Source organism: Pempheris klunzingeri, chromosome 3 (genome assembly GCF_042242105.1).
Source record: "Pempheris klunzingeri isolate RE-2024b chromosome 3, fPemKlu1.hap1, whole genome shotgun sequence".
Taxonomy (NCBI): Eukaryota; Metazoa; Chordata; class Actinopteri; order Acropomatiformes; family Pempheridae; genus Pempheris; species Pempheris klunzingeri.
The window spans coordinates 1,113,870-1,139,348 of record NC_092014.1 but is presented as its reverse complement, the minus strand read 5'-3'; the positions used below and the strand labels follow the sequence as shown (position 1 = coordinate 1,139,348).

The following is a 25,479-nucleotide window of genomic DNA, read 5'->3' as shown; positions in this document are numbered from 1 at the left end:
AATATGTGATTGTTTTTCGCAGTTATGCTTCAGACCACGTCACTAGAAGAACCCCCGCACTGTTTGTGTCTCCAGTTTTCTGGAGTCGGGTTAGAAGCTAAATCAGACGTCGACAGTTGGAGGAAGGAGGCGAATATAACCTCAGTGGCGGCCCTGAAGTGTGACATCATAAATCCAGTGAGGTCAGAACAGCGTTTTCGGGCTAAAAACACACAAAACTCTAAAATGATTGTAGAAACGTTCAATTCAAGTAAGAAAAGTAGAAAACACCAAAAGTCAGTTAAGTGTGTTTTTGTTCTGTTTCCATCTCCCAGCAGCAGCAGCGTCCTCACAGGTTCCTCTCCACACATTGGCCGGCGGCGGCGTCCGGGCAGCGGCAGGTGAACCCGCCGAGGCGCGGCAGACACAGGTGAGAGCAGCCGCCGTTGTTGCCGCAGTAGTTGTAGGCTAACGAGGGAGAGAGAGGACAGCGTGAGCGAGTCGTTCCAGTCAGGGCTGCACTGCTGCCATGACGACGCCTTCTCAGCATCGGCAGGTGTGGCGTCACTCGGCGCTCAGGTTAACCGGTTTAACTTCTTAACCAGCTGGAAGTATTTCAGGATGCTAACTAACTTTTAACCCGGAGGGGTTAGGGTTTCTAAAACTCTACAGAAACACAGACGACGTCTAGATAAACTCTGTTTGGAACCTTTCCGCCTCTGATGTCATAAACCAGAAACATGGCGGTTTGGTTGACGGTGACATCACTGACATGTGGTTAGTGGAGGTCTATAGTGTGTGTGTGTGTGTTAGTTAGTCAGTGTGTCAGTGTGTAGTGGAGGTCTATAGTGTGTGTGTGTGTGTTAGTTAGTCAGTGTGTCAGTGTGTAGTGGAGGTCTATAGTGTGTGTGTGCTAGTTAGTCAGTGTGTCAGTGTGTAGTGGAGGTCTATAGTGTGTGTGTGTGTGTTAGTCAGTGTGTTAGTGTGTAGTGGAGGTCTATAGTGTGTGTGTGCTAGTTAGTCAGTGTGTCAGTGTGTAGTGGAGGTCTATAGTGTGTGTGTGCTAGTTAGTCAGTGTGTTAGTGTGTAGTGGAGGTCTATAGTGTGTGTGTGTTAGTTAGTCAGTGTGTTAGTGTGTAGTGGAGGTCTATAGTGTGTGTGTGCTAGTTAGTCAGTGTGTCAGTGTGTAGTGGAGGTCTATAGTGTGTGTGTGCTAGTTAGTCAGTGTGTTAGTGTGTAGTGGAGGTCTATAGTGTGTGTGTGTGCTAGTTAGTCAGTGTGTCAGTGTGTAGTGGAGGTCTATAGTGTGTGTGTGTGTGTGTGTTAGTTAGTCAGTGTGTTAGTGTGTAGTGGAGGTCTATAGTGTGTGTGTGTGTTAGTTAGTCAGTGTGTCAGTGTGTAGTGGAGGTCTATAGTGTGTGTGTGTGTGTGTGTTAGTTAGTCAGTGTGTTAGTGTGTATTGGAGGTCTATAGTGTGTGTGTGCTAGTTAGTCAGTGTGTCAGTGTGTAGTGGAGGTCTATAGTGTGTGTGTGCTAGTTAGTCAGTGTGTTAGTGTGTAGTGGAGGTCTATAGTGTGTGTGTGTGTGCTAGTTAGTCAGTGTGTCAGTGTGTAGTGGAGGTCTATAGTGTGTGTGTGTGTGTTAGTTAGTCAGTGTGTCAGTGTGTAGTGGAGGTCTATAGTGTGTGTGTGCTAGTTAGTCAGTGTGTTAGTGTGTAGTGGAGGTCTATAGTGTGTGTGTGTGTTAGTTAGTCAGTGTGTCAGTGTGTAGTGGAGGTCTATAGTGTGTGTGTGTGTTAGTTAGTCAGTGTGTCAGTGTGTAGTGGAGGTCTATAGTGTGTGTGTTAGTTAGTCAGTGTGTCAGTGTGTAGTGGAGGTCTATAGTGTGTGTGTGTGTTAGTTAGTCAGTGTGTCAGTGTGTAGTGGAGGTCTATAGTGTGTGTGTTAGTTAGTCAGTGTGTCAGTGTGTAGTGGAGGTCTATAGTGTGTGTGTTAGTTAGTCAGTGTGTCAGTGTGTAGTGGAGGTCTATAGTGTGTGTGTTAGTTAGTCAGTGTGTCAGTGTGTAGTGGAGGTCTATAGTGTGTGTGTTAGTTAGTCAGTGTGTCAGTGTGTAGTGGAGGTCTATAGTGTGTGTGTTAGTTAGTCAGTGTGTTAGTGTGTAGTGGAGGTCTATAGTGTGTGTGTGTGTTAGTTAGTCAGTGTGTCAGTGTGTAGTGGAGGTCTATAGTGTGTGTGTTAGTTAGTCAGTGTGTTAGTGTGTAGTGGAGGTCTATAGTGTGTGTGTGTTAGTTAGTCAGTGTGTCAGTGTGTAGTGGAGGTCTATAGTGTGTGTGTGCTAGTTAGTCAGTGTGTCAGTGTGTAGTGGAGGTCTATAGTGTGTGTGTTAGTTAGTCAGTGTGTCAGTGTGTAGTGGAGGTCTATAGTGTTCCTGTTGTTCTGGATCAACACGTTCTCTGTCTTTCTTTAGTCTCCTCTGATGAACAACATGTCTGAAGCCTTTTCTCACTCATTCTGCTTCACTGACTTCTGGAACCTTCTAGCTGAGGTTGGACACATTTTAGGGACATGAAGAAGAAGAAGGTCCTCCAAGAGACGACGTCACCAGAAGAAGAAACACTCTACCTGTGTCCCTCATCCTAAAACAATGAAAGGAGGCGTTTCTCTCTGACAGATATTCTAAAACCTGCAGTGGAAGAACTGAGCGTACAGCACAGAGCAGGTTGGAGTACAGATGTACTCTGTGACCGCGGTAACTGATTCCAGATGGATATAGCATGTGGATGGATATAAGCGTGGGAACTCGGGGGCGAAGTGACCTCAGGGGGACGCCAGCTGTGGATACAGAGCCTCACATCTGGCTGGGAGCCCTGAACCGGCCCACAGTCCTCGTCCACCTGCTGGTTTCTCAGTAACGCTGACGAGTTTCAGCCGCCAGTGATGAACTGTTCATCCACTTCCTGAAGCTGCAGACGACCTTCACGCTTTGGTTTTACTAAACTGGGCCTCCGTCGCTCTACACGACGACATTAACGAACAAATATGGGCTCAGTTTCTGACGGTGTTCAGTCGTAGCAGCCAGAGAAACCAGACTGAGAGCCGCAGCTGTTCAGACTTCACGCTGCATCAGTTCAAATCCAGCTTCAGTCCTGATTTGAGAAGCTTTGTGTTGACTGTTAATGCAGCTGTGAGAATGAGTGAGAAAAGACTTCAGACTGGAGAAACATGGAGGAAATACAGGAGTCAGACATGTTGTTCATCAGAGGAGACTAAAGAAAGACAGAGAACATGTTGATCCAGAACAACAGGAACACTATAGACCTCCACTACACACTGACACACTGACTAACTAACACACACACACTATAGACCTCCACTACACACTGACACACTGACTAACTAGCACACACACACTATAGACCTCCACTACACACTAACACACTGACTAACTAGCACACACACACTATAGACCTCCACTACACACTGACACACTGACTAACTAGCACACACACACACACTATAGACCTCCACTACACACTGACACACTGACTAACTAACACACACACACTATAGACCTCCACTACACACTGACACACTGACTAACTAACACACACACACTATAGACCTCCACTACACACTAACACACTGACTAACTAGCACACACACACTATAGACCTCCACTACACACTAACACACTGACTAACTAGCACACACACACTATAGACCTCCACTACACACTGACACACTGACTAACTAACACACACACACACTATAGACCTCCACTACACACTGACACACTGACTAACTAGCACACACACACACTATAGACCTCCACTACACACTAACACACTGACTAACTAACACACACACACACTATAGACCTCCACTACACACTGACACACTGACTAACTAGCACACACACACTATAGACCTCCACTACACACTGACACACTGACTAACTAGCACACACACACACTATAGACCTCCACTACACACTAACACACTGACTAACTAGCACACACACACTATAGACCTCCACTACACACTGACACACTGACTAACTAGCACACACACACACTATAGACCTCCACTACACACTGACACACTGACTAACTAGCACACACACACACTATAGACCTCCACTACACACTGACACACTGACTAACTAGCACACACACACACACTATAGACCTCCACTACACACTGACACACTGACTAACTAGCACACACACACACACTATAGACCTCCACTACACACTAACACACTGACTAACTAGCACACACACACACTATAGACCTCCACTACACACTAACACACTGACTAACTAACACACACACACACACACTATAGACCTCCACTACACACTGACACACTGACTAACTAGCACACACACACACACTATAGACCTCCACTACACACTAACACACTGACTAACTAGCACACACACACACTATAGACCTCCACTACACACTAACACACTGACTAACTAGCACACACACACACTATAGACCTCCACTACACACTAACACACTGACTAACTAACACACACACACTATAGACCTCCACTACACACTGACACACTGACTAACTAGCACACACACACACTATAGACCTCCACTACACACTAACACACTGACTAACTAGCACACACACACACACACTATAGACCTCCACTACACACTAACACACTGACTAACTAACACACACACACACACTATAGACCTCCACTACACACTAACACACTGACTAACTAACACACACACACTATAGACCTCCACTACACACTAACACACTGACTAACTAGCACACACACACACACACTATAGACCTCCACTACACACTAACACACTGACTAACTAACACACACACACTATAGACCTCCACTACACACTAACACACTGACTAACTAGCACACACACACACACTATAGACCTCCACTACACACTGACACACTGACTAACTAGCACACACACACACACACACACACACACACACACACACACACTATAGACCTCCACTACACACTAACACACTGACTAACTAGCACACACACACTATAGACCTCCACTACACACTGACTAACCAAAGTCTGAGCTTCCTTCTCTGTATTAATTTTTAGTTTAGATCCATTAAACAGGAACGTGCTAACATGCTAACGTGCTAACTACACTTCCCACAGTGGGGGGGCGGAGCCTGTCAACAGGTTGTCATTGGGTTAAAGGAGACTGTCATCTGATCATGTGACTAAATCTGCGTAACCAACATCTCTGACGGTGCTCCTGATTGTTTCCTGTCTTTATGCTAAGCTAGGCTAACTCCACGCCGACTGTGGCGGTACCTTGTTGACACTGCGTGGGCGTCGTGGTGATGCCGTACAGCCGAGAGCGCTTCTGTGGCAGGAACTCGTCCGTCTCCCTCTCTGATTGGCGGTCGACGGCCACCACGGCCTCCCTGGAAGACAGCAGAGGGAAACGTTCACCACACGGCGGCGCTGCAGTCAAACGACCGAGCTTTGAAGTAAACCGTTTATGTCGTTCCACACGTGAAGTCGGTCTGACGTTGGATATGGTGCCGTCAGTAAATTACTGTTCAGCTGACACACAGACTCAAAAATATAAAATTACAATTATGATTAAAAAAATTCTAACAAATTAATTTCATGCAGCAGACTCATTTTTATGCTAATGTGCCATTTATTTATGTTGTATAAATATTTTAATTTTAATTATTTTCAGTGTTATAACTAAATGGAATGATCAATAAAGGGGACAGACCACTTAATGAGAGAATGTGTTATTTTAAATTTAATTATGTATAATAAATAAATTACACGGAACTATTAACATAAGTCTTATTTTCTTATTATATTATATATATTATTTCGTAACTCGTGATGCATATTTTCATCCCTTTAAGTTAATAAATAACAACAATAAGGACATTTTAACACCATGTTTTTGTCCGTGTGTTGATACGTATGAGACACATCGTTGTCATGGTAACCACAGACGCTGTGAGACAGTCACAGTTTGGTTTTAGGCACCAAAGCTTTGAGGTTCAGCTCAGAAAAAGATGATAGTTTGGGTTAAAATAAGAACCTCAGTCACTTTTCAAATAAAAGCAGCCGACGGTCAGAGGGAATCTGTTTGGATCTGAGATCTCAGAGGATCAGATCAGAGTTCAGAACCAGGTGAAACCATCGAACCAAAGATCTTCTACGAGGGAGGAGGCTCCCCTCAGAGAGGAAGTGTGGATGAGAGCGTGTTACCTCCTCCAGTCGGTGTAGTAAAGGTTCCTCCCAAAGGAGACGATGGCGAAGGGATACTGGATCCCCTCCACGATCGACCTCCTCAGCCGGCGGTGAGGATCCATACACTCCACCTTACGAGTACCTGCGGATCGATCGATCAATCGGTCAATAGGTCACATGACCGAGGACGCGCCCGGACCGGCAGGATCTGCTCCGAACGGCGGGGGCTCACCTGCGTCGGCCCAGCACAGCTGCTGGCTCTCGAGGTCAAAGGTCAGCGCGTTGGGGAGTCCCAGGTCGTCTTTCACCAGGACGCTGCGCTCCGTCCCGTCCATGTTGGACATCTCGATCTTCGGCCGGTCTCTGTTCCAGTCGGCCCAGTAGAGCCGCCTGCAGCGCCGGGACCAAACAGTCAGACCAAAGGGTCGCAGCACTATCACCACGGTAACAGCTGCTATCACCGCGGTAACAGCTGCTATCACCGCGGTAACCGCCGCTATCACCGCGGTAACAGCTGCTATCACCATAGTAATCGCTGCTATAACCACGGTAACCACTGCTATCACCACGGTAACCGCTGCTATAACCGCGGTAACCACTGCTATCACAGCGGTTACCGTGGTAACCATTGCTGGTTAACCAACAGTTGTGCTGCTGCTGGAACAACTGGGTTTTTTCCAAAGGTTTTCTTTCATCTTGACAGTTTTTAACACTTTGTTTTCTTAGCTGAATCCAAACGGTGACCATGTGTGATCATATGTGACCATATGTGATCATATGTGGCCATGTGTGATCATATGTGACCATGTGTGACCATATGTGACCATGTGTGACCATATGTGACCATGTGTGATCATATGCGACCATGTGTGATCATATGTGACCATATGTGACCATGTGTGACCATGTGTGACCATGTGTTATCATACGTGATCATATGTGACCATATGTGACCATGTGTGATCATATGTGACCATGTGTGACCATGTGTTATCATACGTGATCATATGTGACCATATGTGACCATGTGTGATCATATGTGACCATGTGTGACCATGTGTGACCATATGTGACCATGTGTGACCATGTGTGACCATGTGTGACCATGTGTGACCATGTGTGATCATGTGTGACCATGTGTGACCATGTGTGATCATGTGTGACCATGTGTGACCATATGTGACCATGTGTGATCATATGTGATCATATGTGACCATGTGTGATCATGTGTGACCATGTGTGGCCCCGGGAGCGTGGCGTGCTCCGTCTGTAACACTGATAACATGCTGAGTGAAACACCAATCAGCCTGTAGGCGACATTAAACCTGACTGCTGTTTGTACAGTTTGAATATTAAATCTGGTTCATGAACTGTTTCTAACCTCGGTCAGATTTCCTGACGATGTGGCAGAAATAGGAGGGTGATGAAAGTATTTGTTCAGCCGATGGATGTTTTCATGCTGAGGCTCGTTTCTTTAACACTCACCCGTACGCCGGGTTGGTGGCGATGGGTCGGGGGTTGACCAGGTCGGTGTCGAACAGGACGCGGCGCTGGCTGCCGTCCAGCTTGGAAACCTCCACGGTGTCGCGCATGGAGTCGGTCCAGAAGAGGAGCCGGGCTACGTGGTCCACGGCGATGCCTTCAGGACTCTGGAGGTCTGAGGGGGGGCACACGACAAAGACTTAAGATCAAAACCTCTGAGGATGACGCTGCTGTTAGTGTCCATCAGTAAAAACTAAACTAAAACCTCTTCAGAAACAGAACACATGGTGTCCTCATGGTGTTACTGTTAGATTCACTGATTAAATGATTCTGGGTTTCTACCTACTTATTTTTGTTTTGCTGGTGTCTGAGTGACAGGTAGGTAGTAAAAGTGTTGGAACTGGTCCAGTAGATCACCTCAGCCAGCAGCCACCAAACGGGCTGCAATGGCTGCAACGTGATCCTTTGGGACAACTGCACCTGATCACAGTAGGTCCACTAAAAGAGCTTGTTTGATCCACTGACAGGCTCAGAGTGTTATTCTAAGTGTGTGACAGCATCATGGAAAGGATCCCTACAGAGAGAGACCTGGAAGATCCTTTTGGTTTAACCACAAACAGCACACACACCAGACTACATTCACTAAAACAGGGATTTTAGAGAACAGAACACAGGAACTGCTGCTCTGCTGCTGCCTTAATCTGATCTGTGTTATTGTGTGTTACACACGTTTTGTGTCAGATCTGAACTAACCCTTTAAAACACCAAAACTACACAATAACACTAAAACTAACTGATGGAGGCAGCAGCACCAGCAGCTCCTGTGTTCTGTGAGGTTAAATCCCTGTTTTTGTGAATGGAGTCTGGTGTGTTTGAAAAGAGTGCTTTAGTGCCATGGTGGTTTGTGGTTAAAGTTGCCCTAAAGGATTACGTTGCAGCCCGTTTGGCGACCAAATAGATCCCAGGTTTAAAAACACGGAGTTCCCCTTTAAGTGTCCGCGTGTCGTACCTGCGGTGACGACTGGGCTGATGTCTCCTCCGCTCAGACTGGCCCTGCTGATGGCCGGCTCGGTGATGTCGGTCCAATAAACCATCTTCTCCACACAGTCGTAAGCCACGGCGATCACCACGCGGTCCTGAGAGCGACCACAGGGAGAGACAGACGCTTTCATTCATCCGGAGACGCCTTCAGAGGCTCTTTTGTCTGAACCTCAGCGACCCGTCGGGACGGAGAGCTTTGTGTTCAGCTGCAGTGCATTAATGCCGCTGAGTGAATGATGACGTACGGGCTCTGATGCTGAAATCTGTTAACGAACAATTAGACGACTGTTCCAGACCAACAGGAACGCTCACAAGTGGTTTAACTACATTCAGACACTGCGGTTCTTCAGTATCTTTACATACGAGGACCACATGTCGTCACCGTCTAAATACTTCAGCTGGCTGTCGCTTCAGTTCACTACAGTTGGGCTTAAAACGAGGCAAAGAAATTGTGAAATTATCCTTTAAAACATCAACCTTTACCATGATCGAAGTATTATTTTAAAGATGTATTACAGACGATAAAATGTTTCTCAGTTTCATGTGTGTGCGTCCAGTGCAGAAACAGCCCCAGGACAAGGTTAGCCTAGCTTAGCACAAAGACTGGAAGCAGGGGCAAACTGTTAGCATAGCAGGAGTCTTTTTCAAGACTTCCATCTAAACGAACGTGGTATCAAAGGAGGGTGATCAGTCTAAAAGCTGTGGAGGAGCGACGGCAGAGATCTGACGGCGTCTTACGGGGATGTGCAGCAGAGGTTTGGCGTCCTCCTTCTTAATGTTGTACCCGTCCAGAGGGACGTGTTCGATCTTCCCGCTCTGAGCGAACAGCAGGTGAGTTCCTGGGGCGACGGGGGGGACGTCGGGCCGCGGCGTGGGACCCACCGGAGGGGGAGGAGTCACTGCCTGGTTGATACCTGTGGAGGAGAGGAGAGGAGAGTTCACTGCACCGGTGAGGCAGGTGTGGTCAGTATTGTGGTATTTAAGGGTGACCATGAGGGAGAAGAGTGTGATCAGGCGGACTCACACAGAGGCGTGCTGCCGCGGCCGGTGCGGGTGTTGGGGATCTCCTCGCCGTTGGCGTCCACACACCAGCACTGCCCGATGCCGGTGTGGCACTGAGTGGGCTCGTAGGCGCCGTGTTCGTCACACTGAGGGACGTACGGACTGATGGCCGGCCGAGGACGGAAGAAGGAGAAGAAGCCGGTGCTGGAGGTGGCGGTCTGGAGGCTCTCCCTTTGGAGCTCACACTGGGTCTTCTCTCGCTCTGGGAGCACAAACACCAGACAGAGTGAGACGTCAGCAACATCACGAAGAATCTAACGTCTGAGTGTTAATGGAGGTGTCTAATGACTGGAAGGTACAAAAAGTGTTGGAATTGGCCCAGTAAATCACCTCAGCCCATCAATGTGCATCCACTCAGATACAGAACAGAGAGAGACCTGGAAGATCCTTTTGGTTTAACCACAAACAGCACACACACCAGACTACATTCACTAAAACAGGGATTTTAGAGAACAGGACACAGGAGCTGCTGCTCTGCTGCTGCCTCCATCAGTCAGTGTGTTTGTGTTGTTGTGTATTACACAAATATCATGTTGGTCCTGAACTAACTCTTTATATCACACAATAACACAAACACACTGACTGATGGAGGCAGCAGCAGAGCAGCAGCTCCTGTGTCCTGTTCTCTAAAATCCCTGTTTTAGTGAATGTAGTCTGGTGTGTGTGCAGAGAGCGATAGAACGGCTGTTTGTGGTTAAACCAAAAGGATCTTCCAGGTCTCTCTCTGTAGTACAGATAGAGGAATCCATTTTTATCCTGTGTTTACATCATCTGGTCACTCAGAAGGTGAGATCCACCCCTTTAATTCCACCTTTTAAAGCTCTGATTGGTCGCTTGTTCCTCCAACCTCTTGTTCCTCCTAATATTAATTAGCCAAACACCACTTCTTTAATCTACACACTGCTTCTCCTCACAGATCTGATTTAACTCATAAACAGGCAGCTTTTTGGTACGTGGCAGCTGCAGATAAACAAGAGTGTGAGCTGAACCGCAGATTAGAGACGAGCGGGAGGCTCTTTGTCCCTGTGGTCCCGTCCGGGAGGCCACAGGGACATCTGGAAGAGCCTCTTCACACTCTTATTCTCAAGGGTATCTGCAAGACGAGCCGCAAACCAGCCATAACAGTCGGCAGCGTGTCCTCGCGGCGACGCCACGTCTGCTCCCCACAGTCAGCCCAGGACAAACCACAAAAAGCAAAAAAAAAACAGCCCCCGGACAGCGAGGCAGAGGGGTGAAGATCAAAGACCGCCGGTCCAGACAAAAGGAAACAGAGCTGCTTACAGTAAGAGACGCTGCGACAAGTTTTGACGGGACAAAAAAAAATTATGCCTTTAGGAGCCAGGCAGGTCATAAAAAGGACGAAAATATGACAGAACTGTGGCGCGGAGGAGCGGGCTGTAATTAGCTCTGAGCGCCCGACACCTGGATCCACTGGAGGAGTCTGCAGCTTTGGGCCGACGGCAAACCACCAAACACACACAACAACAACAAGCACCGCCACCTGCTGTCAGCCAATCAGGCGTCTGCATGATGAATATGACACATCAGATCAGGAGGGAGAGGAATTCATCTTTTAACAGTTCAGCTTATCCCCCAACATCAGACCTCTTCTCTCCTTCTCTTCGCTCCGTTACAACGATCTCTTCAAAGCCGCCAGACTCCATTGACAAAAACAGTAATTTTACCTCACAGATCACAGTAGTTTGCTGCGCCCCCCCTGCCTACAGCAACGAAATAACATGTTAGTTTGGATCCGACGCAACTCCTTTCAACACCAAAATAACACAATACCATAAACAAACTAACCGACCGAGGCAGCAGTAGACCAGCAACTCCTGAGATCTGTGAGCTAAAATTGCTGTTTTTGTAAATGGGGTCTGGTGACTTTGAGGCTTTTATCAGCATGCTACATTCTAACATTAGCACACAGTTAGCATGGAAAATACGGTATTACTTATTATCATCTCATTGATCTTAATAACATCATGGCGTCACAGTGAGGTCGACCTTTGACCTTCTGTGATAGAAAATGTCATCACTGTTAAATTAGCGTTATGAATTCTGAGGTCACGCTGACCTTTGACCCTGAAATCTGATCAGCTCATCTTTGAGTCCAAGTGGACGCTGGAGGCGTGTGAGTAAGATGAAGAGTCACCTCGCGTTGGATGTAAAGACAAACGAGGACCAAACTGTTTTAATATATCGAGGATTTCAGGGCTGCATCTAACGATCATTTGGTTACAGATTAATCTGCCGATTGATTTCTTTATCGATCATCTGTTCCATAAACCTGAAGGAAACTGTGATAAATGTCCTGCAGGCCGAAGAAACTTCATCACACTTCTTGGTTTGTCCAGAAAATCGTCCAAAATATTACATTTATTATTATTATTGTTATTATTATTAAGTATATTATTCTTATTATTAATTATATTAATATTATTAATTATATTAATATTATTAATTATATTAATATTATTAATTATATTAATATTATTAATTATATTGCCAATTTTCTGTCCATCATCTAATGGATTAATGGGCTAATCATTTTTCTCTTATTAACCCTAGAACACTAACCTAACAGTTAGTCGGGTTTATTTTACCTGATAAAAAAATACTCCTCATCAAAATATATTAAAGTACAACAATACACAGCGAACAGAGGGGGGGGGTGAAAGGGCTCTAAAATTAGTGAAAAATTAGGGAATCGTTAACGAAAAATTCAAGACACGATGAAAACCAGCTGCCGTTGGTGCTCCAGGTTACAGCTCGTGCTGGGTTAGCTAACGGTTAATCGCTCAGAGGTGATTCAGTCCATCGGCTCTCTAACCCCGAGCCTCATCCAGTGTTTGTTCGGTCGGACACAAACACACTCACAGAGTTTACACAGCTCCCATTAGTCTGCCCCCCCCCCCCGACAGGAGAGAACCCTTTAAACAGGGACCACGCTGCTGCTTTCACATGTTTCAACACATTCATTTTAAATGGCGGCGTTTTACATTCCTGCTGCTCGAAGATGTCGACAGTTTCAAGACTGATTTCCTTCATTGTTTCGGTTCATTTCTATAAACATTTAACTTTCTGAGATTTATATGTAAACAGGCTGCAGATGGAAAACAGTGGATTTAATGCAGTCAATTGAGGCAACTTAAATCGTTAAAGTAGGTCCACTAAAAGTGCTTGTTTGATCCACTGACAGGCTCAGAGTGTTATTCTAACTGCACACACACCAGACTACATTCACTAAAACAGGGATTTTAGCTCACAGGACACAGGAGCTGCTGCTCTGCTGCTGCCTCCATCTGTTAGTTTGTTTGTGTTATTGTGTGACTTTGGTGTTTTACAGTTGGTTTGGCCTCAATATTTGAACACAATATTTGTATATATCACACAATAATACCAATCAATCAAGGCAGCAGTCGACCAACAACTTCCATTTTCTACAAGGTAAAATCCCTGTTTTAGTGAATGTAGTCTGGTGTGTGTGCTGTTTGTGGTTAAACCAAAAGGATCTTCCAGGTCTCTCTCTGTAGGGATCCTTTCCATGATGCTGTCACACACACAGAGAGCACCTCCGTTACCTACCTGAGGTTGTAGGGCTGCACTGGAAGCCGTCGCCGTGGAAACCAGGCCGGCACTGGCAGGTGTAGGAGCCCTGTGTGTTGGAGCAGGAGGCGTCGCGGTGGCATCGTTCCTGCTGACACTCGTCGACATCTGTCAACAGGAAGAAACAAAGCAAAGATGAAGACAGACAGACAGACAGACAGGCAGGCAGGCAGACAGACAGACAGAGATTCACCTGCAGGTGACTCAAGGTGCACTTATTAGCTTTTTCAGGACCTTTCAGACCTATCCATTCATTAAACAAAAGACACTTCTTCGGTGTCACAGTCATCCTGTGATAGTAGCTGTCTGTACATCCACGGCTACACGACAAACAGGAACTGCTAATCGCTAAATCGGTTTGGCTAATCGGCCAAACTGTTAACAAATATTGGCTAAAAACAGGGCTAACATGAGCATAACGTTACCAGAATCTGCCTGTAGCTGACATTTGCTACAACAGAGCAGAGGACTGATTAAAATCAGTGACCAGGGCAGGAAACTGATGTTAAAATCACCTCTCAGACAGAAATAAATCCAAAGTGGGGCTTTGTTAACGTCTAACTCAAACCTAAGTTAGCTAATGTTAGCTGATGTTGCTAATGTGATGCTACCAAGACCAACCACAGGTGTTGGTCTGTGGTGGTTGTATTTCTGTGAAGCTGAACGCTGGGCTTCGCTGTAGATCTAATCTAAAGACACACTAAACAGGCTTCAGTGTGGCGTGCTAGCATGCTAACATGTGCTAGTTAGCGCTGTGGCTAATTGGAACATCGTTAGTCCTGCAGGTATTTGGACCTAAAGTATGTTGGTATGTTTTTATTTATACTGTTTCTACTTTATTGTAATTATATTCTTTTTACTCCTTATTCTGATCTAAACCACCTTGTCTGGTTTGATTTTGTTTTGTAAGGCGCTTTGTAACTGGAGACATTAAGAAAAAGTGACCAAACGTTGAGAAAAATGTTAAAAATGTGTGTCTTATATAAACGACTGGCTCCTGAGGGGCAGGTGGGCGTCTGAGCCTCGTTTCTGTCTTTGTTTGGTCGTCCCGTCCTGTTTTCTGCCCACACAGGCCGTGTGAAACCTTCAGCTCAGACTCTCGATGGACGCAGAGAGAAGAAAAAAAAGGAGGAGAGTGTTTATAAGACATGAGCTGCACAGCTGAGAGGCAGCGTTCTGCTCTTCCTGTCCAGGTGGGAGCGTTTCCGGAGCCCCGGGGGCTCACGGAGCCGACTGACGGGACGTCACACAAACACACCGAAAGTCTGGAAAACACTGCTTCTGTAATGCTGCCGTGTGTCCAGAGCACGTTACACATCATTATACTGCCTGTGTTTATCTGGGGAGGGTTCACCCAAGGGGGTCTGATGTAAAATGTAAAATGTCCCTGACTCCTCCATGACTAACACATCATTTCAAACCCAGTGAAGTTCAGGGATCTTCAGACTTTTCAGCATTTCTGTCGTCCACTCGTCCCTGAAATTCTTTGCTTTGGTGCATGTTTGTTGACTTTGCCTCAACTTTTCATCTGTTCAACAGCAAGGACATCGCTAATGTTCGATATCAGCGAGAAACCAGAGACAAGCTGAAGGAGGACGTAACTAACATTACAAAAACACCTTGGTTTGGCGAAAAAAACTCTTTTTTTAAAAATAAGATGCACAAAATTCTCTCATTTTTCAGGAGTTTCTCCAATAATTCATCAAATTCTCCACCTTTCCCGGCCTGGAATAGACTTTTCTTAATTCCAGGACCCTCATATAGTTTGTCCTTCTGCTTCGCACTCACACAAGCTGCAGGCAAAAGTCGCTGTGACCTCCAGCGCCGTCGGCATCAGTAACTATCGAGTCAAAACACTGAGGATCCGCCAACACGCAGCTGATAAACGCTGCAGACTCACCCCGACACACCCGGCCGTCGCCCACAAACCCCGGCAGGCAGGAGCAGACGAAGGCGGAGCCTCCGGTGTAGCTGCAGAAAGCTCTTTCAGGAGCGTCACAGTCATGACTTCCTCTCTGGCAGTGATCCACCGGACGGTTCTCCTCTGCAGGACGGGACAGAAAACATGTTAGACAGTTACATTTAGTAGTTTTTAAATGGAGCACTCCAGTATTTTTAAACCTGGGTCCTAACTGTACTTGTCCTTGTACTGGAACTGGTCCAGTAGATCACCTCAACCCGTCTAAGTGCATCCGCTCAGAGTGTTATTCTAAGTGTGTGACAGCATCATGGAAAGGATCCTTACAGAGAGAGACCTGGAAGATCCTTTTGGTTTAACCACAAACAGCACACACACCAGACTACATTCACTAAAACAGAGATTTTACAGAACAGGACACAGGAGCTGCTGCTCTGCTGCTGCCTCCATCAGTTAGTTTGTGTTATTATGTGTTACACAAATATTGGTTGGTGGATCCAAACTACCCCTTTAAAACACCAAAATCACACAGTGACACAAACAAACTAACTGATGGAGGCAGCAGTGGACCCCCAACTCCCATGTTCCTGTTCTCTAAAATCCCTGTTTTAGTGAATGTAGTCTGGTGTGTGCTGTTTGTGGTTAAACCAAAAGGATCTTCCAGGTCTCTCTCTGTAGGGATCCTTTCCATGATGCTGTCACACACTTAGAATAACACTCTGAGCCTGTCAGTGGATCAAACAAGCTCTTTTAGTGGACTTTTAGTGGAGTGAGGTGATCTACTAGTCATTCAGACACCAGGAGATGTAAACTACAGACACCTTGTCCAGATACTTATCTGAGCTTTTACTTTGGAAACCCCTCACAGCTGCAGCATGTGGTGACAGTTTCGACCTCTAACTTTGTGTGATCAACAAATACACAAATAAGTAAATGTTCCAAAATGTTAACTGTACTTTTGAGCCACAGAGATAAAAACACAACATTTTACTGAACAAATTAACGAGAGGATCTTTTCCTTTAATACGAAGACATGAACAAAAGAATCATGACAGTTGGTCTGTTTGTTTTAAAAGTGTCTCTGCTGCTCATTTGTTTGCTAAAATGTCATTTTTGATATTAATTCATGAGGACAAATTTACGTTTTATTTTTTAATCTAAGCTAACTTTCATTTAAAGAACCCTTTTTGGCCTTCAGGGCCACCGTACTGATGTATCCTGCCTCACAGAGCGTTTCTGGTTCAGGTCGTATGAGTCACGTTTTTCGGCCCGTTTTTCACTGTTTATTATTTCCAGCAAAGAACATCATGAGTTTGAGACGTCTCCGCCGAGCCGAGTCCATTTACAGTCGTACAAAACCTCCATTGTTTACGTCTGTTAGAACATCTGTATGTCTAAACCCAAGTGGCTCTTCAAAATAAGTCTCACACACACACACTCCACCCACCCACACAGCTGTCAACACACACACACACACACACACACACACACGTACCGATGCAGGTCCTTCCGTCGCTGGCGAACACGAAGCCCCTCGAGCACTCACAGCGGAAAGTTCCGGGCTGATTGGTGCAGACGGCGTTGGATCCACAGATCTGAGGAGTCTGACTGCACTCGTCAATATCTGCCAACAACACAGCGACACGCCAACACGTCACGACACAAGTCAGTACGTTTACTCAGGTACCTCAGAATTATACTTCAGTATCTCCATTTTCTCTTCTGTACAGTTCCACTCCCTACAGAGAGAGACCTGGAAGATCCTTTTGGTTTAACCACAAACAGCACACACACCAGACTACATTCACTAAAACAGGGATTTTAGAGAACAGGACACAGGAGCTGCTGCTCTGCTGCTGCCTCCATCAGTCAGTGTGTTTCTGTTATTGTGACACTTTGTGAGGTGTTTTAAAGGGTCAGTCCACATCCAAAAATTTGAGTGACACACAATAACACAAACTAACTGATCAAGACAGCGATATACATGACAGCAACTCCCATGTTCTGCCAGGTAAAATTGCTGTTTTTGTGAATGAAGTCTGGTGTCTTTGAAGACAGTGATTTATAAACTATATGATTAAATTATTATAATACTGCATACACAGTGTTTTTTTTTCCTTTTTTGTTATCATAAAATCATTTTTTTTTTTTTAAATCGATCGTTTTGTATATTTAATGATCTGCACAGGTCGTGTTACCGTGGCAGTAGCGTCCGTCTCCAGTGAAACCCTTTGAGCATTCACAGGTGAACTGGAGGCCGTCGCCTGGTCGGCACATGGCGTTGATGTCACAGCCGTGTCTGCCGGTGAAACATGGATTCTGCTCCGGAAGGTCACCTGTTGGAAACACAAAAACACGTTAGAGTCAGGTTCAGTCAGGACCCTCCTCTGATTGGTCGGGTTCAGTCAGGACCCTCCTCTGATTGGTCAGGTTCAGTCAGGACCCTCCTCTGATTGGTCGGGTTCAGTCAGGACCCTCCTCTGATTGGTCGGGTTCAGTCAGGACCCTCCTCTGATTGGTCGGGTTCAGACAGGACCCTCCTCTGATTGGTCGGGTTCAGACAGGACCCTCCTCTGATTGGTCGGGTTCAGTCAGGACCCTCCTCTGATTGGTCGGGTTCAGTCAGGACCCTCCTCTGATTGGTCGGGTTCAGTCAGGACCCTCCTCTGATTGGTCGGGTTCAGACAGGACCCTCCTCTGATTGGTCGGGTTCAGTCAGGACCCTCCTCTGATTGGTCGGGTTCAGACAGGACCCTCCTCTGATTGGTCGGGTTCAGTCAGGACCCTCCTCTGATTGGTCGGGTTCAGTCAGGACCCTCCTCTGATTGGTCGGGTTCAGACAGGACCCTCCTCTGATTGGTCAGGTTCAGTCAGGACCCTCCTCTGATTGGTCGGGTTCAGACAGGACCCTCCTCTGATTGGTCGGGTTCAGTCAGGACCCTCCTCTGATTGGTCGGGTTCAGTCAGGACCCTCCTCTGATTGGTCAGGTTCAGACAGGACCCTCCTCTGATTGGTCGGGTTCAGACAGGACCCTCCTCTGATTGGTCGGGTTCAGACAGGACCCTCCTCTGATTGGTCGGGTTCAGTCAGGACCCTCCTCTGATTGGTCGGGTTCAGTCAGGACCCTCCTCTGATTGGTCGGGTTCAGTCAGGACCCTCCTCTGATTGGTCGGCTCGACCTTGATGGTTCCAGGTACTTTTTTAGTTCCTCCTCGGCCGAGGTTCCAGTCGAGCCGAAAATGTGACGTCACCAGACTGCAGGCCACTGATTGGCCAGGGAGTGACATCACTGGATGAGTCATGAGAGCGACTCGTTCACAAGAATCAAACCCTGCTGGAAACAGTTTTTATTATCTCTGTGAACGAGGTGAACGGCTCCACACAAACCAAACGCTCCAGGTCCTCAGCTGTGTTTGTGTTTGCGCCGTATACAAATTACACCACTGGACGACCCCCCCCCCCTTTGAGGTGGTTATTACGCTACTGTGATGGAAAACCAACCAAACCGAGTCTAGTCGAGCTAAAACTGTGTGATGGAAAAGAGCCGTCAGTGGGACCATGATCTACTAAATGAACATCCTGCTGCAGAACGTCTCCGACCACAGATACAGAAACTACATCTGCTGTGCGTCGGCCTGCTGCAGGTCCAAATGATGCATCTAGAGATCCGACTAAAACAGGTTTAAACGGTTTAATGTTCTAAACACACATCACTGTTTTCCTGCTTCAGCTTCTGTCGAATCTGCTGCTTCACTCTCACCGTCCACGTCCTCATGTTACAGCGAGGAGGAGTGAGACACCACAGGGACACACACTTCTGCTGAAAAGACATGTAAAGTGTATTTTCCCCTCACGGCACTTCGAACAGGTGTCCACCACATTTCATTTTACGTAACCTGAAATAGAAACTGAATAATTCCCATCATGCATCTGAGCGTTGGGGCTCCATGTTTGAAGTTTTCCTGCAGATCTTCACCTCCTCACAGGAAACACGACCCAGATGTTTCTCTTTCCGCCAACAAACTGCAGCTGAGTTGTGTTTGCTTGTGTTACTCCGGACCTCCCCCCCATCAACATCCCGTCTGGAGACCCTCCTGACGCCCCTCCCCCGGCCGCCTCCCACCCCGCTGTGGACGGAGGTTGGTATCTCGCCGACCTTCACCCCCTGCCAACGCTCCGACTGCAGCTGAGGAAATACAGCCGACTGTTTATGTTCCTCTGATGAAACGCGGCGGCGGCCCTGAACCGTCGGAGGCGTGTTTGAGCGCATTCCTCGGGGTAATAACACGTCTTTGCTCTCCGACCGTCCCTGACAGACGGCCGGGGGACGAGGACGTCTCCTCCTCGGTCCTGCGACCACACGCCTCCGTCACTCACAGAAACTCATCACACAGCATGTTTGATCTGATGCGTCTGCTCTGTGATGTTTTCATCGTGGATAGTTTTCATCCACTCTCTGATGAGGGAATCATTTTTTATGTTTATCTGTTGTTGATGCTTTTCTGTTGGTGTTAGGAAATGTTACCTCAGCGTACACATTTAATAACTTCACCTTTCCTTTCATCAAGACATACCTTGATAATTCTTCATCTTCTACATTTATTTTTATGCGTGCTGTTGTTATTGTTTATAAATCACTGGTGTATTTATTTATGTATTCAACATATTTATTTTCTGACATTCTGTAAAACAGTTTATGCTGAAAAACAAAAAGAAAAGAACAAGCTATTTTAACACTGTTAGCTGTTATCACTGTTAGCACGGTTAGCTATATTAGCTCTGTTATCACGGTTAGCAATATTAGCTATATTAGCTGTGTTATTACTGTTAGCATGGTTAGCTATATTAGCTGTATAAGCTCACTTACCACAACTACCATAGTTATCACTGTTAGCACGTTAGCTCTGTTAGCTAGCTTGGCTCTATCTGAACAGTTAGCTATATTAGCTGTGCTCGCTCAGTTACCACCGTTAGCTTTCTAGTTGTGTTTCGGGTGGAAACGTGGCTACAGCAGACCAGAATGTCGGCTTTGGCGAAGGTTGGCGCTCTCCGAGTTCCCTTCTAAGTTTAATTTTGTTTTTTGTGGCTTTTGATTGCCATCTTTCTTCTAATTAAGACTTTGTGTCAGAACTCACTGTGGACGGAGCCGATCTTGTTGCTCATGGCGTAGCGAATCAGGTGGTTTTCCTTGTCGAACATCACGAAGATCTGGTCCACGCTGAGCTGCTGGGTGGACGGCGCCGCCCTGGTGGCCTCTTCGTGCGGGCAGCTCTGGAAGGTGACGGTCTGACGCCACTGGTAAGTTCTGGTCTGGACGGTGCCGTCGGGGGAGGTGACGGTGTAGTCGCGGTTGGAGGAGGAAGTGATGACTGCGAGGAGGAGGAGCAGAAGAAGAAGATGCTTTTACAGCTACTACAACTAACAATTATTGGTTTAAACAATTGAATTAAATGTGGCTCTTCGTTAGCTGTCCTTACGGTTTCGGTCGTACTGGTAGATCTCCTTGTACGGGTTGATCTGGACGGAGGATCCCGGTGGGACGGCGGGCAGTCGTCCCTCCAGCTCGGTGCTCACAACCAGGTGGTCGTGTTCGTCGATTCCTTTGAACTGCTGCTTGATGCTCAGACGCTCGTTCCCGGGCTGGAAAATGACCTCGGCCTGCCGTGAAAACACGCCGCCTGCATGGACGAGTGAGGCGACGTGTGAGTTTCTGAACAGGTTAAACTGAATTACCACGACTACACCAGATACTAGAGAGTATGGAAAAACGCCTCGTCGTTCGGCACAAAGGAGTGAATCAGTGTCAGAGAGCCAATAAGCTCGCAGCATGTTATGTATAGTAGAAGCACAAAGGAAAATCAAAGGTTATTCATTCTGTAAAGCTCTGTTAGCTCAGTTAGCTTCATTAAAACTGTCAGCACTGTTTAGCACTGTTAGCTCAGTCAGCTCAGTTAGCACTGCTGCCACTGTTAGCGCTGTTAGCACTGTTAGCTCAGTCAGCTCAGTTAGCACTGTTACCACTGTTAGCGCTGGTAGCTCAGTTAGCTTTATTAAAACTGTTAGCACTGTCAACTCTGTTAGCTCTGTTAAAACTGTTAGCTCTGTTAGCACCATTGCCACTGTTAGCTCAGTTAGCACTATGAACTTTTCAGAAATCGGTTTTGAAGCCTTAGTTTCAGTACAGGAACTGAAATGTTCTGAACAATACCGAGCCTCTAGGATCAAGAGTCTCCTCACCAACGAGACTGAAGCCGTTCTGGTAGCCGGGCTGCTCCAGGGCGAAGGCCCAGCCAATGACTCCTCCCAGGGAGGACAGCGGCTGCAGAGAGGGACCCAGGCTGTCGGAGATGTTGCTAATGGCCACGTAGGCCCGTCCGTCGTTGGCGACCACGTAGGAGTGCAGGTCGTTGAGGCCAAGCTCCATGGGCGAAGGCGAGTTTCCGACAAACACTCGACCCTTCACCTTTCCGTTCATCCTCTGTGGTTTTCCTGGAAGAAGAGCGCATGTATCATATCAACCTGTGTGCTAACAAGGAACCACATTTAGCCTCTGGCCTGGTTAGATGCGTGCTAATCTACTGTTATCGTTAAAAGCTTAAAAAAAACATCATCAAAGGTGTACAGTAGTTAGTACAATGGTTAGTTAGCTATTTACAAGTTATAAGTACAGTTAGTTGACACTATCTGTCTTTACGTCTGTCTAGTCACCTCATAACATTTGCCTCTCACCTTCAGCGACACAGTCCTTGCCGTTACCGTAGAAACCAGGCCTACAATGGCAGCAGTACCCGTTGCGGTAATCCCGGCAGTCAGCGAAGGCCGAGCATTTGTGCCTGTTGTGGGCGCACGTCTCCGAATCGTACGCAAACACTGCGACGAAACAACCGAACAACAAAATCAGCTCGTGTTGGATGAAAAGAAAATGGAAAACAGGAAAATAACTCTTCTGTGATTTACCGTTCACATTCAGGTCTTCGTCCTCGTCTATCACGACTATCTGGGGTTGATGGGGCCGGGAATAGGGGTGCACTGGTCGGACCGGTTCAGGGTCGGTGTACCGTGGTTGGACCGGTTCAGGATCGGTGTACCGTGGTCGGACCGGTTCAGGGTCGGTGTACCGTGGTCGGACCGGTTCAGAGTCTGGGGAGCTGGTCCCGGCTTGGTCGGGGTGTGTCTGCTCAGAGGGTTCTGGGTAACTCGGGTATTCTGGCTCTAACTGGCCTGGTTCTTCGGTGTGCGGTCTCGCGTAACCTGGCGCGACCGTCTCGGCCTCTGGCGACTCCTCCTTCTCTTCTGGTACGGCTTCAGTCATTGTCGTCGTCTGGGGTTCGTAGGTTGAGAAGCCCTCCCTCGGTCGCTCGTCGGGTTGCCTTGGCAACATGGTGACGGGAAGCTCGGTGGCGCCTTCCTGCTCCTCCTCTGGTAGGTCGGGGGCCATTCCTGGCGTAATACCAATGAAGAGAGGCGAGGAGCCGACCTCGAACACCCAAACACCTCTCTGTCCTGAGTTCGTCTTTCTAGATGGACACAAGAAGGAAGAAGAATCAGTCTCCACGAGGCATCGCATACGTAGAGAACCATAGACGCTCACCGGCACGGCGGCCATATTGGGGAGGTCAAGACCTTCAAGTGAACTGTACTGACAGACGCCGACTCAGCTACTAAATGTTAAACATTATGCTGGTTATTGGTTGGAATTAAATTCTATCTATTTGGGACGTGATGGAAACAACAAGTGTGAGTTATTTGGAATTTTAGCTTTTGTGAGTTTCTCCAAAAATGTAGATTTCTGTATGTTATATTGTTGTGCAACTGTTTTCTTTATCAATAACAGAATTTGTTAATAAAATAAACTACAGTTTATTTTTATCCATCACACAGCATCCCAAATGGTGTAAACCTCAAATATCTGACCTGAAGCTTCATTAGTTCACTGTAGACACACAGCCGTGTTGGACGTCACACCGTTCATCACACGGCTTCCTATCACAGAAATCAATAACTAGACATAAAGTAGTGATTAGGACGCTGTAATTGCCCAATCAGACTGTGACTGTAATATATTATATAACACAATAATACTAGATCCCAGCCTGTGTGTCCCAGTGTCTATTCAGAAGAACATCATTTTGGCGCAGAGCTGATTAGCTCCGTAAACTGATTAGCGCGTAAACGTCATGTTTTCCGACAACAGGACGAAAAGGTTTTCATGTCTGAGTGAACTTTTGTCTCAGCGTCATGATTTCTGTGGCGTCAGATTCGTACTCTGTAAGGTCCCGGACGGAGGTCTCGTCATCGGTGGTGCTGCGGAAGTACGCCCCCTGCTTGGTGCCCCAAAGCCAGCCCGACACGAGGCCCTCGTTGAAGCCAGCCTCCAGAGGTTTACTCTCGCCCCCTACTGAGGTGGAGACGAACTGCAGGGCGGCTCTGGGGTAGAGGAGGATGGCCCAGGAGGACGAGTCCTTCATGGAGGCCACAACCAGCTGGAAAGTGTTTCTCTGAAAAGGGCAAAGGAGATGTTTTAGTCCACAAGGCCACGTTTCTCATGGCGGGCAGTTATTTGCAGTGATACTGAAGGACCAAGTCAAACCAAACTCCCTTCGCTTTTCATTCATTTTTCGTAATTTTTCAGGATTCGTGAGTTCAGGTGAAGTAAATTTGTGCTTCGGCGTTATTCTTAAAATCAGAAATGCCCTGGTGATGGACCCTGCGTAGAGCAGCATGCAGTCATTGAAGCTAACGTAAAACTAGCTGCTAATGTCCAGTGGCTAACGTCAAGCTAGCTGCAAATGTCCAGTGGCTAACGTAAAGCTAGCTGCTAATGTCCAGTGGCTAACGTAAAGCTAGCTGCTAATGTCATGTGGCTAATGTAAAGCTAGCTGCAAATGTCCAGTGGCTAACGTAAAGCTAGCTGCTAATGTCATGCGGCTAATGTAAAGCTAGCTGCTAATGTCCAGTGGCTAACGTAAAGCTAGCTGCTAATGTCCAGTGGCTAACGTAAAGCTAGCTGCTAATATCCAGTGGCTATTATATGGAAATGTTAGTAGATGAGTGTGCATGTGATAACTTGATATACTGCGTGTCTGTATATAATTTTTTTTAATTTTATGTCACATATATTCTTATTTCATTTATTTATTTATTTGTATTCTTCCTTTTAAACTTATTTATCTATTTATTCGTCTTGTGTGTTTTGTATATTGGGTCTGTTAGCATGTGTTTTTGCAGTTGGTTGTATAAAATTAAACATTTCAATAAAAGAAGTAAAAGACAGAAGCACCTGCTCATATTACTCTTTCACCAAAGAAAAGAAACAGGAAGCACGTGTGCAGAGGACGTTTTCTGTTGTGTATCTGATCGTAACTCTTCCTCCCTGCCTGCTGTACTCCTCGTTTCTGGTCTTAGTTTTTTACTCTGGCGCTCAGCAGTGGTACTTCTGTCCTGAACATTAACCTGCAGCACGAGCTCACAGTCGCCGTCGGGAACTTTAGTTTGAAATGAAAGTCACCGATTGCTCCCGTGCAAACAAACGCCTGAATAAGACAGTTACAGCGTTTCTTCCATCAAACAGTGAGTCACCAGTTTACACGAACAGCTGCACAAACAGTCCGACAGACACTGAATATCATCAGGTCTCTTTTTAAAGCAGGGCTGTTGGTCTGGGTTGCATTCAAGTGTTGCTAGTAAACTGGTAATTTACTGTGAACACAAAGTTTTCAGGGGAAAGTTGTCGATTCTAACTGAAAATATAATCAAAGCCGACACGAAAAAACAACCCGACCCGACTGTTTTATTGTGATTAGACTATTATGGGATATTATATTATGGGAGAATGTTAAGCTAACGTTAGTTTTATACATAAACATTGTGAAAACAAAGCTAAAAACTTATTTTTCACTTTAAACTTCTCAAAATGCTTTTTTATAGAAAAACTTTTTTACTTGATTTCATTCTGATTCTATACTATTTATTCTGACTTGTTTTTGTTAGTTTATTTAACTTTCTCTGTTTTCTATTTTAGGGATTTTAATTAGTTTTTATGTTCATCTTGTGTCCGTTTCATGTGAAGCTCTTGACGGCTGTGATTTCCTTGTTGTAAAGTGCTTTTGTGCTGCGTTTCATGTGCCACACAAATAAAG

General features: G+C 46.4%; 1 protein-coding gene across 1 annotated transcript in view; it reads right to left on the bottom strand.

Moving 5' to 3' along the window:
* Window positions 1-77: 77 nt before the first annotated feature.
* LOC139198713 (nidogen-1-like) overlaps window positions 78-25,479 on the bottom strand; it is a 37,302-nt gene continuing 11,900 nt past the window's right edge. The window contains exons 3-21 of the mRNA XM_070827638.1: window positions 23,606-23,838; window positions 22,722-22,857; window positions 22,298-22,448; window positions 22,070-22,210; window positions 21,578-21,829; window positions 20,818-21,018; window positions 20,476-20,709; window positions 17,538-17,675; window positions 16,835-16,963; window positions 15,322-15,465; window positions 13,401-13,529; window positions 9,775-10,014; window positions 9,489-9,664; window positions 8,719-8,845; window positions 7,713-7,884; window positions 6,460-6,617; window positions 6,246-6,369; window positions 5,316-5,428; window positions 78-447 (exon numbers count right to left, since the gene is read on the bottom strand). Of these exons, the coding sequence (XP_070683739.1) occupies window positions 329-447; window positions 5,316-5,428; window positions 6,246-6,369; window positions 6,460-6,617; window positions 7,713-7,884; window positions 8,719-8,845; window positions 9,489-9,664; window positions 9,775-10,014; window positions 13,401-13,529; window positions 15,322-15,465; window positions 16,835-16,963; window positions 17,538-17,675; window positions 20,476-20,709; window positions 20,818-21,018; window positions 21,578-21,829; window positions 22,070-22,210; window positions 22,298-22,448; window positions 22,722-22,857; window positions 23,606-23,838 (3,117 nt within the window). The 3' untranslated portion in view covers window positions 78-328. The remainder of the gene's footprint in view (window positions 448-5,315; window positions 5,429-6,245; window positions 6,370-6,459; window positions 6,618-7,712; window positions 7,885-8,718; window positions 8,846-9,488; window positions 9,665-9,774; window positions 10,015-13,400; window positions 13,530-15,321; window positions 15,466-16,834; window positions 16,964-17,537; window positions 17,676-20,475; window positions 20,710-20,817; window positions 21,019-21,577; window positions 21,830-22,069; window positions 22,211-22,297; window positions 22,449-22,721; window positions 22,858-23,605; window positions 23,839-25,479) is intronic.